Here is an 18,342-nt window from a genome sequence, read left to right as displayed (position 1 = left end):
TTGATGTATAGAGCTGTATGCCTATTATCACCTAGAAGGGGGATGACGGTGATTTCCTCTCCAGCCCATGTGGACCTGGCTTATGGAAGGAGGCAGCAGCATGGCAGAACTAAGAAGTTAATCGGGAGGAAGGAAGCAAACCACATTGCCATGTATGTACCTATGCAACAATCCTGCATGTTCTTCACACATACCCCAAAACCTAAAACGCAATAAAATATATATTTTTTTAAAACGTTAATCATGTAAACAGGTCCCGGGACAAGTAACTTATAAAAAGTGAAGATGGGGCAAATGACCCCTTGCCTGTGCCCAAAAGACAAGAATCCCAACTGAAAGAAGTTTTTAAAAAAAGCAGCCCCTATGAAGGAAAAAAAAAGAAAAAAAGCAGCCCCATTTATCTTTTAAAATGTTTCTCATACCTGATACACATGCATGCAGTGAATAAGAAGAGGAAAAAATATATATGTGGCTATGTCATGATAATGAAGAACAATAATGTGAAAGTGACAATATATCCACCTAGAGGATGTCAGTAGACCGACCTCATAAATTGTAATGGCAAGTTGGACAAATCATGTGAATAATCTAAAATACAACTGGACATCACCTCAAGGATCCTTTTCATTATGAACATTCCAAGAATATGAAAGAACAGCAAGATCTCACCAAGTTCACAACTTTAAAGATCATGGAAAAAATAATTCATTTATTTGAAGAGTAAAAGAAACGAGAACTCCAGTGATGAGCCTGAGTAGGTCCTGCTGTTTCCCATCAACAGACGGAGGCAGAAGGCAATGCGGGCTGTGTGCCTGCAAAGGTCATGCCTTCTTTTCCTTCTAAAAACTGTGGATAATGACTCCAATATAGGGTTCAGTGAATTCCAGCTGGGCCCGTGAGAGGAATCCAGTGAACAACCCAGCAAAAATCTTAATTAACTGGGACAGGAGTGGTCTTCCTTCTGTGGGTGTATATATTTTAACCTTTGGAAAATTTAGAGTTAAATATAGAAAAGTAAAAGACAGTAAAAATCATAGTACTGATCTATTTTGTTAGGAAGGAATCATTTTGTGCATTTTGAAATTGTATATGCTTGTAATGTTTAAAAGCCCTTTAGAATGATGGCCTTGAAACTTCAATTTGCAATATATAATTAAGTGCTTTAGACCTGTGGTTTTAAACTGAAACCTTATTAAGTTTATGCAGAGCATTGGAACATCCAAGATAATGTTAGCTTTACTGTTTATAAATTTAATCTATTAGAGTTATAAAAAAACTATTTAGAATTCAGGGAGGTCTCTGAAGCACTTAAAAATTAAGACATAAAATGCAGAATTGTAGTTTAAAACCATTGGAAATATTTAATTAACACTATTCAAATTAACCAAACATTTTTCAAGGTCCCTCAAAAATGTTTGCTGAAACATGCTACCCTTATAGAAACAGTAAGATTTGTAAGCTAATCCTGAAGCTCTAAACAAGAACTATGGTTATAAAATTTGTAATTTTAATAAAATGACTTCTAGTTTTAAAAATCAGATTTTAACACACTGACTGCCTATAAAATCTGTCTTTTAGATCAGAGCACCAAAACAAAACAAAAAAAGTCACAAAACGCTACACGTCAACAAAAGTAATCGACATAAAAATAAGTGCAGACAACTGGCAAACTTCACGAAGTAGTGAGAATGAGATGGCTTTATGTCTCTTTACGCCACATCGCTAAGACAGTGCATCACTTCAATGCAAAGAGATTCAGGCATAGGGCACATAGATAAATACCTCTCAGATTTTATATTTTTATCATTTGTTCTACTTGGTGAAATTTTTATTCTTCCATTTTAAAAGGGAAGGCACAAAACCCACACTTCTGTTTTAAAGCTAAGTAGATACATCAAATCAACATGCTGACATTCACCTTCCCCCAGTGGCTCCTTATTCTTCCCTTCAAAAGTACATTCCGACAGTGCACATTGGCTGCATGTGGCATAGCATCAATGGTGTAAATCCAGGCAGTCCACACATAAGTGCTAAGCCTGGGGACCATTCAGAATGCCATTCAGAGGTCCTCAGAGCCCCTATGCCATGGTGGTAAGGGCTGCCCCCCACAGGGAGGTAAGGCACCCTCTCTCACTTCATTTGGGAGCTGAAACAAACACCAGCACATGCAGGCTAAGTAGTAAGAGGCTCAGGCATCTGCTGATCTTGGTAAGCTTCAGTGTTTGCTGGAACCCTCAGACCCCATACCATTTTCTTCTCTTCATAGCTAGTACTGTGGTTACAAAATACCAGTACAGTTCTGACTGTACTTTTCAGGCATCTAAACTATTCAAAGCATGTTTTCAAATGTATCCCTCCCTTCTTTTGACAATGGCAAATAGGAGACTATCTGAGCTTAAATTGTATTACTTCCAGGTCAGAGAACAGGGAAACCAAGCGTAAAGAAAGAAAGGAATTTTGCCTTCACTGTTTAACCTGGCTTTCCATTACAGCAGTATTATTTCATACTCTCAGAATCCCTTCCCCCTACCCCAGGTTACATCTTCACCTGAGCAAAGCCCAGATATCACACATAAAAGTTCTCATAAATATAAAAAAGTATCCCAATATGTTGTACCCATAGTAATGCAACATTTATTGTGTCCTACCATGAAACAGCCACTAAGCTAAGTTCTAGATACAAGGATAAATAAACCTTGCTCCCTGCCCTTGAAAGACACAGAATCTAGCTGGGGAGATGACACACAAATAGGTAAGTTACAATAGAGCATATGTACTTTTAAAATACAAACATATATTTGTATCTTTAAGTAATTTTTAATTCAATCAATTTCTCGGTACCCCTGCAATCCTTTATATTATTATCCAAATTCAAATCACAGCAGCTAGACACAAAGGTTCTGTAGTTTACTTGAGACGGTCATCTACAAAGACCAGAGTACACAGGCATTACATTGCAGAACTTAAAGCCTGACGTTTACATAGATGTATTTATTTAGCTAGCAGAATAAAAACACTTCACACTTTCTGCGAGTTTTTCAATGCAGACTACATCCAGGCTGGAGATATGAGAAACACACTTTGACTCAAGCAATACAAAACTAAAATCAAAGGAATTAAATAGATTTTCAATCATGAATACTATTTAAAAAACACTAAAAGTATTTTTAAAAGGGGAGAAGGGCTGCAAAAGTCAAGAAAAGCTTGCCAGAAGGATCTGGAAAGAGCTTGCTAACCAAAGATGGGAGAAAGGCTTTCAAGGCCAGGAATTATAAGAGGCCCCATTACATCCAGTGTGTGGAGAAGTTCAGTGTGGAGGGGAAAGGGTTTCTCACAGAGCTACACAATGAAGCAGGAAAAACTCGCTGGGGACAGACTGAGGACGCCCTTTTCCTGGCAAGCTAAGGAGCTGACAATAACTCTGTAGTCTGCAGAGGCTCAGAAGAAATGGCCTGCTCAGTTTGCTTTGTAGTAAAGAATTTCAAGGGTAGCTATCACAAGGAGGGGTAGGGAACCATGTAGATATAATGACTGGTATGGGACAGTGGTCCAGGAGAGGACCATGAACTAAGGCATGGTATGGGAATAGAGAGCAGAGACCAGATAAGACTCATTTCTGAAACAGAAACCCTAGGATCAGGTGACAGACTCTGTAGGACGTGACAGGCAGGGGAGAAGTCAAGAGTGTTTCTGATGCTACTGGTTTAGGCAAGAATAGATACTAACACTACTAACTGAAACTGAACATGAAAATACGCTGCATAACATTTTGGTCGGTGATGGACCACGTACATGACAGTGGTCCCATAAGATGACAATGAAGCTGAAAGATTCCTATTGCCTGGTCATGTCTTGATGATCCAGACCCAACACAGGCCTGGGCTGCTGTCTGTGTTTGTGTCTTAGATTTTGACAACAAAATTTAAAAAGAAAATAAAAAATAAACATTTTTAAAACAGAAAAAAGCTTATAGAATATAAAGAAAATACTTTTGCAGAGCTGTACACTGTGTAGTCAAAAAGTTTTAAAAATTAAGAAGTTTATAAAGTAAAAACAGTCATAGTAAGCTAATTTATTAATGAAGAAAGAAAAAGACTTTTTATCAATTTAGAATAGCCTAAGTATACGTGTGCATAAAGTCTACAGTTGTGTACAGCAATGTCCTACACCTTCACATTCGCTCGCCATCTTCCCTGACTACCCAGAGCAGCTTCTAGTCCTGCAGGCTCCACTCATGGTAAGTGCCCCACACAGGTGTGCCACTTTTTAATCTTTTATACCATATTTTTACCATACTCTTTCTGTGTTTAGATAATAAATACATACCATGGTGCTATGACTGCCTACAGTATGCAGTACAGTAACCTGCTGTACAGGTTTGTAGCCCAGAAGCAATGGGCCGTACCGTCTAGCCTGGGTGTGTGGCAGGCTGTGCCGTCTAGGTTTGTGGAAGTGCACTCTGGTGTTCGCACAATGACAAAATGGACCTATGATGTACTTCTCAGAATGTATCCTAGTTAGCCAAAACATGGCTGTACCAGTGTCAAAGCAGAATTAATGAGGTAGTGGCTGGGGGTGGGGACAGTGAGCTAACGAACATATGAAAGCCTTAAGTGTTCGCAGGACAAACTGGTATAAACCTAAGAAAAATGGTGTAGGTTAGATGGCTAGGCGCAGTGGCTCATGCCTGTAATCCCAGCACTTTGGGAGGCTGAGGTGGGAGGATCAATTGATGCCAGGAGTTTGAGAACAGACCAGGCAATATAGTGAGACCCCTCTCCCCATACCAATCTCCAAAAAAAAAAAAAAAAAAGTAAAGGTTTAAGTCAGAGAAATGCAGACCTGAAAGTCACCATCAGCTCAGAAGAATGGTGGAAACAGTGTTAGAAATTCTGGTGCAAAATCACCATAGAACGGAAGCCAAATGAGAGGAAAACCAGAACATTACACCCAGATGTAAGCAGAGCTCAAAGAAGCCTCTGGATGAAAAGCTGGACAAGGCACAACCCAACAGGAAGGAAAGCCAGGAGGGTGCAGTTCTGGGAACCCTGGAGGGAGAGCTTCGAGGAGAACAGGGTTGTCAGCCATACCCAGTGCTCTGGGAAGTCAGTGGAAAGAAGGATGAGAAACAGTCATTGGGCTTTTCAATTAGGAGGTTACTGGTGACATCAGAGGAAAGTTTGAATACTGGGGGCCAACTTAGCACAGTTATGAAGCGAACAGGAGTAAAGAGATTGGAGATAGGGACTAGAGACTATTTTAAGATGCTTTCACATCAAATTTTTAACCTGAACAATGGAATGAAGGGGAGGCAGGGCTAAGAGTTGATTTTTAGATGAGGAGACTTGAATGTGTTTTAGGCTGAGGGGCAGTTGCCATTGAAGAGGTAGAGTCTCAAAGTACAGGAGAGGTGACAGCTGGTGGAGAAAGATTCTGTGAGAAGTATGAGGGACCATGGGAAAGGGAGATGGGTTCTGCCCCACTGTGTAGGCACCCAGTAGTGCACTAAGGCAGGAACCCCAAGGTGCGATTTTATTTTATTTTTTTTAGAGACAGAGTCTCACTTCAGCTCACTGCAACCTCCACTTCCCAGGTTCAAGTGATTCTCCTGCCTCAGTCTTATGAGTAGCTGGAATTACAGGCACGTGTCACCACACCCAGCCAATTTTCATATTTTTAGTAGAGAAGGAGTTTCACCATGTTGGCTAGGCTGGTCTCGAACTCCTGACCTCAAGTGATCTGCCTGCTTTGGCTTCCCACAGTGCTTGGACTATAGGTGTAAGCCACCCCAGGTACAATTTAGTCGCTAGGCCAACAAACAAGTTTTTAGGGAGGAATATTTAATCACTGACATTGTTTACAATCACTGATACATGAAGTTAATAAAAAGCAGACATTGAGTTGGTTTCATGAAGGTTTAAAATTCTCTGCAGATGAGGCACCCACTTATTACCTGCACCTGTTATTTATATGCAGTTCTCTCAATGCTCCACCCTTGGTATGCTACTGAAAAACACCTCCTTTCAAATGAGAGGTAAAGATTCATGAGTAGGTACAGAGAAGGGATTCACTCCTGATGATTTTTATTTTCTCTGTGTGCTATAAGATGAAACACAGGGAGTTAAGAGAGTGGGAAAGTATTGGAGCAGCTGCAAGTCATGACACAGTACCAGGGACCTGCACCTTGGGTGCTAAATGGTCTCACTCCACCTACAACTCCTGTTTTGTGGGGGCTGCTGCTTATAGTGTCATTAGTGAGAAGAAGAAAGCAGGCAGTTTCTTCACCCTACTTGATTCACACCCCATTATAAGGTTAAAATCCAGCAGGTTTTACTTGGCACATAGTCACGCCTCCTGCCTGAAGCAATAAGGCACAAGCAGATTCTCCAGACACTGTGCCTGCAATCTTCCTTCAGAACCTGGAGAAAGTTGAAGTATTGGACAAGAAAGCCAGAAAGAAATTTGTCCTTGAGTCATGCTTGCACCTTTGTCAGTTTGCACAGGATGAATATCTATTTTGACCACTCTACAGAAAGAAAGTAGTTTTTACTTTTAAAAGACTGAAGAAGATTGTGCTTGCATGCTGATTTCTTTGACCACCCCGCAGAGCAATCAGCATCAATAACATTGCCCCTCCAACAGAGGATATATGAACACACCCCCCAACACAGGCACCCATACCCCTCAAAGGACATACGAAGCTATTTACCACTCAGGGTTATTCTGAACTAATAAAAATAAAAGCACACTTCAAATTTCAAGCTACTTTTTTAGTGGCTCCATTTTGGGATTGCCGATCACTATGTAAAAGGATATAGGGTGATAACTTTCTGGAGCAGTTCTGCAGAGGAGATGATAATTCGGTGCATGGTCAGCATGACTTGCAACAGTTGGTTACTTCGACACAGGTTTCCATCTGCATCTGAAAATATAGAGAGCAGCACATGAGTTAGGCCCTGGAGGGAAATGAGTCACCTGCAGACACCCGCAACCCCTCCATGACTCAGATGCAATCCTTCAAGCACAGTGCTTTTCTTCCACTGTCCCTAGCACCACTGCCCCACTCTGTTTTTCTCATCCTCCTGCTACATTCTCCCCATACAGAATGTCCATTCTGATGCTCATTAATGACCCCTCTCCACAGTGGTAAAACCGGGAAAGGGATAAAATCTGCATCAGCTCACTTGAGTCACACTGAAAGCAGAAGACATGCAGGTTTTGTGGGGCCTAGAGTTACATAACTCTCAGATAACTGGTCGGGGGCAGGGAGAGACCACTCTAGGGTCAGAGTGAAAAAAGCTGGTTTAATAGATTTTAGTGAAAATAACTTACCTTTACAAATTTTACAAAAGCATAGAGCCATACGAATACATTTCTAGGACCCACCCATGGCCTTGGGAGGGGCTCATGCAAGTGGGGTCCCTGAAATACATGCTTCTCCAGTTGTATGGTTAATATGCCTCTGGATGGGAATAAAGGAAGACTATGGGCAAACATTACATTTTAAGATTTCGAGTGGATTACAAGTACTCATGATGACTTGTATTAAAGAACATGGTTAGGAGGTTTTCCAAATCCCAGCTGGCACCAAATAAGATGCATTTATATACTGGCATTGGGTAAAAACATTCCCCTTAGAGAGGTTTTCAAAATCTTTTCAACATTTATGGCATGAAATGTTAGAAGCTGTGCTGGTTAATCACTGACAGATCAATTCTTTCACCGTGAAAAATATCCGCCCACTCACTTGCCAGCTGGCTTCCAGTTGGCCTTAGCCATTGGGAAACACCAGCAAGAGATGGGAGTGGAAGGAAGTCAGGATATTGCTTCTTCATTCCCTCTCTGCACTGACACCATTCCCCTGACAGTGACTGCATATCCCTTCAATGAATGATCGTGCTGGTTGGTCCTCCCTTCATGGCACCAGCTCTCGTTAGATCTAACACTATTAACCTCCTTTGACACAGTGGCCCCAAGGAGGGTAATGACTCCTGACTGTTGATAGTTTCATCTCTTAATTCCACTCTGATCTCTGTAAGTAGTCCCTTCATTACAGTGTCTTCATTTATACAAACTGAATTCTGTTCCAGACTAGAATTCCTCAGGACAAGAGCATCAAATGAAAGAATACAGACGAACTGTTTTGTCATCTGAATTGCTCTTTAAAATACATTAAAGGGGTATCATGTCCATTCTGCTTCAAGTGTACCAAATGGTAAATGAAAAACACAGTGCTTTTGGGCTCAGGATTCAGAAATCTTGGCTCCTCAAATGATGACCTGAAGTCATACCTCATTGAGAAAATATAAGTGGCGGGGCACAGTGGCTCACACTTAGAATCCCAGTGCTTTGGGAGGTCCAGATGGGAGGATCATTTGAGGCCAGGAGTTTGAGGCTGCAGTGAGCTATGATCACAACACCACTGCACTCCAGCCTGGGCGACCGTGTGACCCCATCTTAAGAATTACTATATATATATGTAAACTGACAGTGTCTCTCATCTTCCCATCACCAAATCCACCATTTCACTGGCACTCTGTTGCCCTTCCATGCTCTGTTAGCATGGAAGGCCAACACTTTACTGTACTCTGGGTCTCCCCCTTTCTCAAAGATGTTCATCCTGCACCTGTCCATTTTCTCTCCCACAATATCAACTTTTCTCTCTGTGGGTTTATTTCCACTGTCATTTAAATATGTCTCTGTATCTCCAATTCAAAACGAAATAAAACAAAACAGAACCTTCAGCTCTCATCCTCTCCAGCTACCTATTTCTCCATTCCCATTTTTAACAAAACCTCACTATTATCAGTTTCTTTCCTCCCATTCACTTTTCAATCATTCCATTTGACTTCTGTGTCCAGTAGTCCACTAAAATCTTTTTTTGTCAAAGTTACCAATCAGCTCTTCACCGCCAAATCCAATAGTTACTCCTTGGTCCTTATCTTACTTTATGACTCAGTAGCATTCAACCAACACAACCCAAGTTGATGACTCTCTTTCTTGAAACACTTTCTTCTCTTGGCTTCCACAACATCGCACTCTCTCAGCTTCTCTCTCAGGCTCTTCTTCTGTCTCCTCTTTCTCTGCTGAGCTTTTAAATGTCAGCATGCTCTGTGGCTAAGTCCTCCTGCTTCTTTTATTTATTTATTTTTAAACATTATAAAATTTAAAACTTCTTAAATTTAAAATTAAAAATAAAACACTTTCACTTCTTTTTTCTGGATGAACTCACTTAGACCTTTGGCTAAAATACCAGCTATATGCTGATGACTGCCCAAGTGGTATCTTCAGCCTTCACTACCCAATTAGTATGTCCAGCAGCCTACTGGGCAAAACCAATTCAATGTCTAAGTTCAAACTTAACTCATTCAAACAAAACTCCTGACCTCTCCCTCCCCCGAGTTCACTCTTCCTCCCTTCTTCCTCATCTCCAGAAATGGCACCAACAACCATCCTCTCAATTACCCCAACTAAACACCTAGCACTATCCTTCATTTCTCATGTTCCTTCACATCCAATCCATCAGGACAACTTGATTCTACCTCCAATATATACCTCAAACCTGTTCATTTCTCTCCATCCTTACCCTCACGCTAGTTGTAGTCACCATGATGCAATGACTTAATCGACCTCCTTGCTTCTGCTCTTGTCCACCTACAATTTATTCCCTGTACAGCAGCCAGGACTGAGCTCCTAAAACCCATAAATCAAGTCATACACTTAGCACACTTCAGTGGATTCCATTCCCCTTGGAATAAAACAGACTTCTTACTCTAGCCAAATGAACACTACCTGTCCTGGCCTCTTCAAATATCATCCACTTCATTCATACCACATTGCTCCTCTCCACATCTCTAATTATACCTACAACACTCCCAGCGTATTCCTACCTCAGGACCTTTGCATCTGCTATTCTCTTCAATGTAGTCTTTCTTCCCTTGAATTACTGATGTCATTTTGGTCTTAGTTTCAATGTCACATCCTCAGAGAAGTCCTCCCTAAACTACCTAAGGTATCCCTTTCCCTGCCTGAGTTTTCTCATAGCACTTACCATCATCTGAAGTTACCTGCTTTATTTAATTTTTTTATTTTCTAAATCTCCAATAGAATACAAGCTTCACGAGACCTGGGCCTTGTCCATTTTTTCCACAACTATATTTCCAGGGCCTAGAATGGTTCTGACACACGACTCATTCAACATTTCTTGAGCAAATGAGTGACCTATATCAAATAGGAAACCCCTTAACTTTTCACATATATTTAGAAGTTGAGTTTGCTTTTGTCATTACCTATTTAATTGGTGAGATACAATATACACATTTATTTTCTTCTTGGTCACAGTTTGCAAAAGAAACTCAAAGTTAAAATTTGGTAAATCATTTTTATAAGGTGTTCATCCAGCCTGGTTATAGTTTTATAAATCTTTCATTAATTCTTCTAAACTTGTAACTCTGTTCAGGTGGGGTTAGTAGTACTTACTCTATGTTTTCTGGCCCACATAATTTCCATAATAATTATTTCTTGCCACAAAAATTCTGTATAACCAACCATCCCAAAACTCAGTGTCTTAAAGGAATAATCACTTGTTTTTGCTCAAGCTTCTATGAGTTGGTCAGAGTCAGCTAGTGCAGGCTGGATGCAGATGGGGGCCCTAGCCCACATGCCTCCCAGCTTCCTTGGGCCAGTAGGCTAGTGGGGGTGGGTTATCTCATGATGATGGCAGAACACTGAAGGGTAACTGGAAATACCCAAGGCCTCTGAAGCCTAGGTTTGGAGCTGGCACACTGTTTCTTCTGCCTCATTCTGTTGGCCAAGGCAAGTCACACTACTGTATGTAAAATCAAAGAACAGGAACTTCAAAGTCACATGGAACACATCACTGACATAGAGAAGGTAAAAAGTCCGGGGGCAATAATGCAATCAAACCTACCACAGTTATAGGGGGTGACTTTTCAATGCAGCATTAGTCAATATAGTCTTTACAATGTGCCCTTCCTCACGGGTAGTAGTGTTCATATTCCTGAACACTATGGTGAAACTACAGTGAAAAGAGGAAAATGTGAAATGTAGGGTATGCATTAGAATGTTCACATGAACCATGGACAAAGGCCAGCTGATTCAGTATGGATAGCATCTAAAACCTGCTATCTCAGCTTTCCTTTATGGCTGGTTGGCATCTTCCCAGGGATGCTAATATATGAGGGAAAGGGGCTTAGACGTATCCTGGGTGAAACCAAAACTAAGTCACCTATAGAAGGATTCCAGGAACTAGAGGGTTCCTGGAATCCATGAAGAAAACTTGCAGGGAAGATTAAAATCGTCTTCCAATATCAGAGGTGTTCTTTGTGGGAGTAGGTTTAGACTTGTTCTGTCAGGCCACAAAAGGCAGCACCAGAGTAGATGGATAGAAAATTCTAACCATTAGCACTCACGATGGAAGCATTGTCATCACAGAGATATTCAAAAAGAGCCTAAAGACCAACTCTTAATAAGCATTACTGTAATTAGCATCGCAGCTGTCATTTATGGAAGCCCTACTAAATACCAGGAGCTGTGCTGAATACTTTAACCATGTTCTTTCTAATTCTCACTACTACCCTGCCATGTTGGCATTGTTCACAACTCACAGCCGAAGAAATCAAAGCATAGACAGATTAGGTTATTTGTTCTAGGTCAAAGAGGCAATGGGTGAAGGAGCTGGGACCTGGCCCAAGGTCTCTCTGATTCCAGAACCCCTTCTCTCTCCTCTATACCTGACTGCTTGCTGAATGACCATTTGTCAGGATAAGGAATTCAAGAATAAAGTGGGAGCTGAGTTTTACAAACTCTTCCAGTCCTTATGGACAAGTCTAAGAAATTCTATTAAGTTTGCAGCCACTGCACATTTGGTGAAATCGCTTTTGTACTCTGGTGATTTCTGAAAAACCCTTGTGAGCTTTGGCTGATTGACAGTAATCTGAAAAATTGCCTTTAAGATAAAAACTCAGGGTTCTGTGCTTAAGATTCACAATCATCTTCACACTTCACTTTACCTTGCACCACTTCGTCCACAGAGTTTCAGTGATGTTCCCACAGTGTGGCTGGTTAAGCCTCACATGCTTTCTGTGGGATTGAGTGCTGGCAAATGGTAAGGCTGGGAGCGGATGATTCACTCCACAAAGGGAGGCAGAGATGGGGTGAGGGAAAGAGCAGACAGAAACACTATCTCTACACACCCAGTCCAGAACTCCGAGGTAACTCCTCTCCAGTCCTGGTTCTACTTTTCAATGAGCGAATGGCTCACTGTAGTCACTTGTCCTCATTCCCGTCACCAACCTTCCCACACAACCTCCAGCCTCTCGACAACCTCATCGAGGATGGGTCCCTTCCTGCCCTCATTCCGTATAGCATACACTTCTTCCTTTTTGGGAGGAAGACGCTCCCTTTGACAGACAAGATTTTCAAAGTGGGTGGTCAAGGAAGAACTACCTTTCAGGCTGCTGGATTTTATTTTCATATTTTGATATAATTGCTATAAGCTGATTTAAATATTTCAATGAATAATTCCATTTTGTTTTCATCTTTAGGCTTTTTAAAATGCAGGGTGTCATACTAAAAATTCTAATAAGTAAAATGTGCAATGCATAATAAAATGTGCATATTTTTTCATTACCATCTGCTTCGCCTCACACTTACAGGGAAAGACTTCTTTAAAGGGTTGAAGCCTCAGTGGGGTACACAATGTTGATCTTACATACTCTGCCATTTGACTTGGGGAGTAATGTGTGCTGCCAGAGAAGCATATTAATTAAAGACTCACCCAACCTGCAGACCACTTGCTCAGGAGAAAAAAGAGAAAAGCCAGGTGGATTCTGGAGCATCATTTGTCTCAGGGCCAACAGCCTATTTTCCACCATTAGACTCAGTGCTGGCATCCCACAGTTTATGGGGTCACAGACTCTCAGAGTGTCAAAGACTAGCCATCTTGTACCTCTTCTCTCTATCCAAATGCATTATTTCCTCCTACAACCATCAACGGTAAGTCATTGTCCAGCCTCTACTTGGACCCCTCCAATGAGAGGACACGGCTTCCTAAGTATTCTATATAGCAACTGTTCATTCTACTTCAATTAGAAATAATGTTTTGACACCACTAACCAACACTGATAATAAATCTACCCAGTGGAAAGCACTGTCCTGGGTAGTAAAGGAGATCTGAAGAACTACATGAAAACTGCTGTCATGGCTGCTGCTTGCCTCGGAGAGAGAAGACTCATGATCAGAGTCTCGTGAGAGAAAACTGGCAAAGGGTGGCAACGCAGCCCCTGCTCCTAGCTGACAAGACGTAGGGGACGGCTTTCCTACAGTGAAGGCTTGTGTGGGGGATGAGATGGAAACGCCTCGCTTTAAGATGAACATGAAACATGAAAACAAATACCCAGCACCAGGCAGCTCAGAACAGTCATTTCTTCTCCTTTGTTTTGGTTTCCAAGGAAATCTCGATGTGTGAAGGGATTCTGAGTGTACCAGAGGCAGAGCAGTATAGGAAGGAAAGGCAAGCTGTCAGTATTGAGGGCCTAACATGAAATAACAAGTGTACCACAACCAGGGGACCGAGGGCCGTAATGGGAGAGCCAGGATCAGAAAACCTGGGGGCAAGGCTCGAGCAGAACCTGTGGTAAGGCTGAGGTTGATAATGGAGGTCAGTGTCTCCAGAAACAGGGACAGGCTGGGTCTAGGTTAAACCTGAGGTACACACACAAAATTCTAAATAAATAACTATGATAAATATGCCAAAGAAATAAGACCTATGTATCAGCAAGACTATTACATTCATTAAATCCTGTTTGGAGAGTATAAAAATCAGCAAGCTGAAAATAAGCTCACTAGTTTGTTTCGTGGTGGTTGATTGCTTAGTTTTTTAGAGCTGACAGCCGCAATGAAATCCATGTGAAGAAAGAATGTGGTGATACAAACTTTGAACTTGTATACCTTTTCCAACCTGAGCCACTTCATACATATAACCAAGGCCACTTTGGTCCTTGTTAGTCCCCAGCCCCTCAAGACTCAGGGGAGGAGAACAATCAGGAGACAGCAAGGGATCCACTAAGGATGAAGTCCTACATCACAGAAAAAGTTTGAGAATCCGTTTTGGTTACCACCAGCAGCATGCTTGTAAGAGTTTAATGAAAATCTCTCCTGGGAGAGAAGTGAGAAGAACCCTGGTTTGTAGTGTTCATACATTTCCATGGTGTAAATACTCCCACTGTGGCCAATTTCAAGCTGCTAACACGAAGTCACTGAACACGGAGCTAGGAAGAGATGCTTGCGGCCAGCTCTCAGGACAGGTGTGGGCCACCTCCAGCATGCACGCACCACAGCTGCAAGACTCCTCAAGAGGGCTGGTGCTGGTTGGACTTCCTTATTATTCCTTCCTATCTGGTCTCCTTGCTCCCCAGGTGCTCCTGAACCCATTCCACTCCTCATCTCACTCCTTACCTCATGTGCTCTGGGCCTTGCCCAATGACTGGACAGTTAATCCAGATCAACGAATTCTTCTGGAGATGACAAAGACTTCAAGGGTGAACCCCTGGTAATGATATGTTCCATTTCTGTGGCACTTAGGTTCAACAAACAGCTTCACCTGTGTTGAACATTTGCATTGTACCACAGCTCCATGCAGCAGCAGGACCAGGGGCTATTTTAAAAATGAGAAAACTGAGGCAACATGCCTCAGCTATGGTGAGTATAGACACCTCCACAAGCAGGGCCCTCTCACGCCCAGCCCAGGGCTCTTTCCTTGGTATCTCCTCCTCAGGGCTTAGGAGGTAGATGGGAATATACCGGGAAGAGCTCTACCATTTTGGCCATCCATGTTACATGGCTAAACCCCTCACCCACACCTCTACTCCTCCTTCCTTCCCAAGAAGCCCTACACCCCCACAGACCCTCCAAGCCCTTCTCACTAGAAGTACAGTACATACTCTAAAAATGTTCTTAGCCTAACCCTTAAGCCCACCACTTTTCATGACATCAACACAAAGCAGCTATTATTGGCACCATTTAGGACAATTAGAACTCAGAGAGCCTGTAAGCCAGTGGCCAGGGTATGAAAATGCCAGGTCCTTTAAGATCCCACAGTGCCTGCACTGGCCCATCTCTCCCTCCTCCCATAGCAGAAGCACTCTCTACTGCCTCAGCCACACCAGATATCAACAGAAACACTCCTCCCTGGGCATGGCGTTCCTTCCAAGGAGTGAAGCTCTATGTAAAGAATGACCTAGATTTTTTGGATGAGCAACTGCAGTCTATAAATGTCTAACCAAGTGCATGAATTGCCTAAAGTGAGAAAGAGCTTTTAGCTGTATTGTCTCTGCTGAGCAAGACAGCTGGCCTTCCTTGGGGATTGCAGACTTGATCTGGATTTGTCATGTCTGAAGAATCATGAGTCTGAGAAGTCAGGAGGGAAGTTGGTCCTCTTTAGTTCTGCAAATTGGACACAATTCTGTGAGTGGGGTTTGGGGACTGGGGCTAGCAACTAAACACAAGGGCAGGGAGGAGGCACTGCAAGTCCTGGGTAGACTGAGAGGGAGCTGACTCTGGGACAATACCATGACTTCAGACTCGAAGAGCATTTGTTCAAGTTACTGCCAACTGAATAGTCACCCGGTGGCTACTACTTCTGGGCCCCATCAAACTGTCTAGGAACAACTGAATTATCTGGCTGGGTAGTTATGCTACAGTTTGATTCTTTGGTGAGCTGCCATGTCTGCAACCCCATGGCTCACAGACACTGACCATTCCCATGCAGCACTGCAGGAATGAGCCAGGCAAGAGAAGAAGGAGCACTGGGGCTCTGTCCTGGCTTCCCAGAGGGACACAAGAGCTGCCAGCAGCTTGCTGGGAGGAGGGCTGGCAAAGGGCCAGTGGATCCAAAGAAAAAGAAACAAACAAACTGGGAAGAAAATCTGCGGCAGGCTCTTACCTTGCTCACTGGAGCATATTTCTATCATGTCATTTTTGTCTGTTAAATTCTCAGCCTTTTTTGCATATTTTCAGACATACCCAATAAGGCACTAGAAGCAACTTGGGGAACTTCCCAAATACTACACAATAAAATAATATAAGGCTCATCTGAGAATTACTCAGAAAATTTTTCTCAATGAGTGACTTGGTCCTATCAGACCCACAGCCTAAATAATAGATAACCACAGTCCAGTGCATAATGAAATGGTGGCAAACAGTGTATGCTGACATAAAACAGAAATTCACTGACCACTGTAAAATATGCTTTTCACCAGAAAAACTGTCCTTTAATTGCTTATAATTCTTTGCAACAAACAGTCTTGCACACAAAAAAAACATCACATCACCATGTAGGGTAAAAGTAACTGAACAAAGTCTTCTGAAATCAGATAGAAATTATTCTGAAAGTTTCCTCTCCGCTTCTTGGATTGTGGTTAGGATTTGATGATGTTTGATTAAATATATAAAAATGCTTAGTAAGCTGTGAAGCACTAGAACAGTGATGAATTACTCTTATTTCTCTTGCTAGATTTAAGCACTATTTTCTTTTCTTTGTTCTGGTTCATCCTTGGATATTCCAGACTGGGGCCACGACTTTTTGTCACTTAACGATAACCACCACTCAAGGAGCGTCTACTGGGGTTCATCACTCTGTACCAGCAAGACTCAACTTGGTTTCCCTCAAGCATGGGGTCCCCGTTGGCAGTTAGTTGGTGGCTGTGTTAGTCTGTTCTTCTACTGCTATAAAGAAAATACGACTTATAAAGAAAGGAGGCTTAACTGGTTCACAGTTCTGCAGGCAGAACAGGACACATAGTAGCATTTGCTTCTGGGAAGCCCTCAGGAAGCTTACAATCATGGTAGATGGCGAAAAAGCAGGCATGTCACGAGGTGAAAGCAGGAACAAGGGGGAGAAGGGGGAAGCACAAGTCACACATGTTTAAATGACCAGATCTCAGGAGAACTCACTATCATGGGGACAGTACCAAGAGGATGGTACTAAACCATTCATGAGAAACCTACCCCTTGATCCAGGCATCTCCCACCAGGTCCCACCTCCAGCATTACATTTCAACATGAAATCTGGGCAGGAACAACATCCAAGCTATATCGGTGGCCTTCCATGCTTCCTTTCAATCCTAGGTTTTAAGTGCATTTCCCCGGCCCCAGAACCCTCAAGACAATCTTAGAATTTACAGAGATGCTACAGAGAAGTGTGCAGGAGGACCTGGAGATCCACTCTGAAAGCAAGAATTGCAACATGAGTGAAGAGTCTCTTACTACCTTAAAGAAAGAAACTAGTCTCTATTCAGTAGTCAAGAGTTGAATCCGAATGTGCTTCAAGGGGCCAGGTGCGATGGTTCACGCCTGTAATCCCAGCACTTTGGGAGGTTGAGGCAGGTGGATCACCTGAGGTCAGGTGTTTGAGACCAGCCTGGCTAACATGGCAAAACCCTGCATTAGCTGGGTGTGGTGGTGGGTGCCTGTAATCCCAGCTACTCGGGAGGCTGAGGCATGAGAATAGCTTGAACCTGGGAGGCAGAGTTTACAATGAGCCAAGATTGCACCACTGTATTCCAGCCTGGAGGGATAGAGCAAGACTGTCTCCAAAAACAAAACAAAACAAAAAAAGAATGTGTTTCAAAATATCCTAAGTCATGAACTGATGTGTTATATCACTGTCCTACAGAGACAGCCAAAATACAACACTGAAACACAATGTTGTTACTTATTGGAAGATGGGGAGACCAGGAGAAATACTTGGGATTGTTGGAAGAAATGAACTGCATTCAAGGTTTAGCCACCCCCTGCTTCTCTTTTTGCTAACATACTTGGAGTACTTCCTGCATACCAGATGCTGTTTCAAGAGAGCGTTTACATATATTAACTGTGAGATAGGTACTTTTCTTGCCATCTAACAGATGAAGAAACTGAGGCAAGGATGTAAGGTAAGTCGTCCAAGTTTACATTGCTAGTAAGTGGTAGACCTAAGATTCAAACCCAGGCTGCCTGGCTCTGGGACAGCTCTCATTGTTTCTGAGCCTCAATTTGCTCTTTGCAGAATGAGAGCTTGATAATGTCCTACCCTCACCCTTCCCAGCAGAAAGAGAATCCAGAGATCACTCGAGATAAGAAAAGAATATTAATAATCTTTGAGGAGAACAAGGTTCTGAACTCAGTTCACACCACTGATGTCTGGTTAACTTGTGGGTCCCAAATAGTTAGGCTGCCTGACAACTGTCACGTAGGCACATGAAACCCTTACCCTGGTGCTGAAGTACTAATAACCTATATTTATCAGCATTTTATGAATGACCATTCTCTCCTTGCACGTTG

General features: G+C 42.4%; 1 protein-coding gene across 3 annotated transcripts in view; it reads right to left on the bottom strand.

Annotated features, from left to right (window-relative positions):
- RASGRP1 (RAS guanyl releasing protein 1) overlaps positions 1–18,342 on the bottom strand; it is a 75,697-nt gene that overhangs the window by 32,178 nt on the left and 25,177 nt on the right. For all 3 annotated transcript variants that reach the window (XM_002753558.6, XM_035259883.3, XM_035259884.3), the window contains one exon: positions 6,817–6,922. In XM_002753558.6, coding sequence (XP_002753604.1) covers positions 6,817–6,922 — 106 coding nt within the window. The remainder of the gene's footprint in view (positions 1–6,816; positions 6,923–18,342) is intronic.

This window comes from Callithrix jacchus, chromosome 8 (assembly GCF_049354715.1).
Source record: "Callithrix jacchus isolate 240 chromosome 8, calJac240_pri, whole genome shotgun sequence".
Taxonomy (NCBI): Eukaryota; Metazoa; Chordata; class Mammalia; order Primates; family Cebidae; genus Callithrix; species Callithrix jacchus.
The sequence above is the reverse complement of the archived record's forward strand: the minus strand, read 5'-3'. Positions and strand labels throughout refer to the sequence as shown.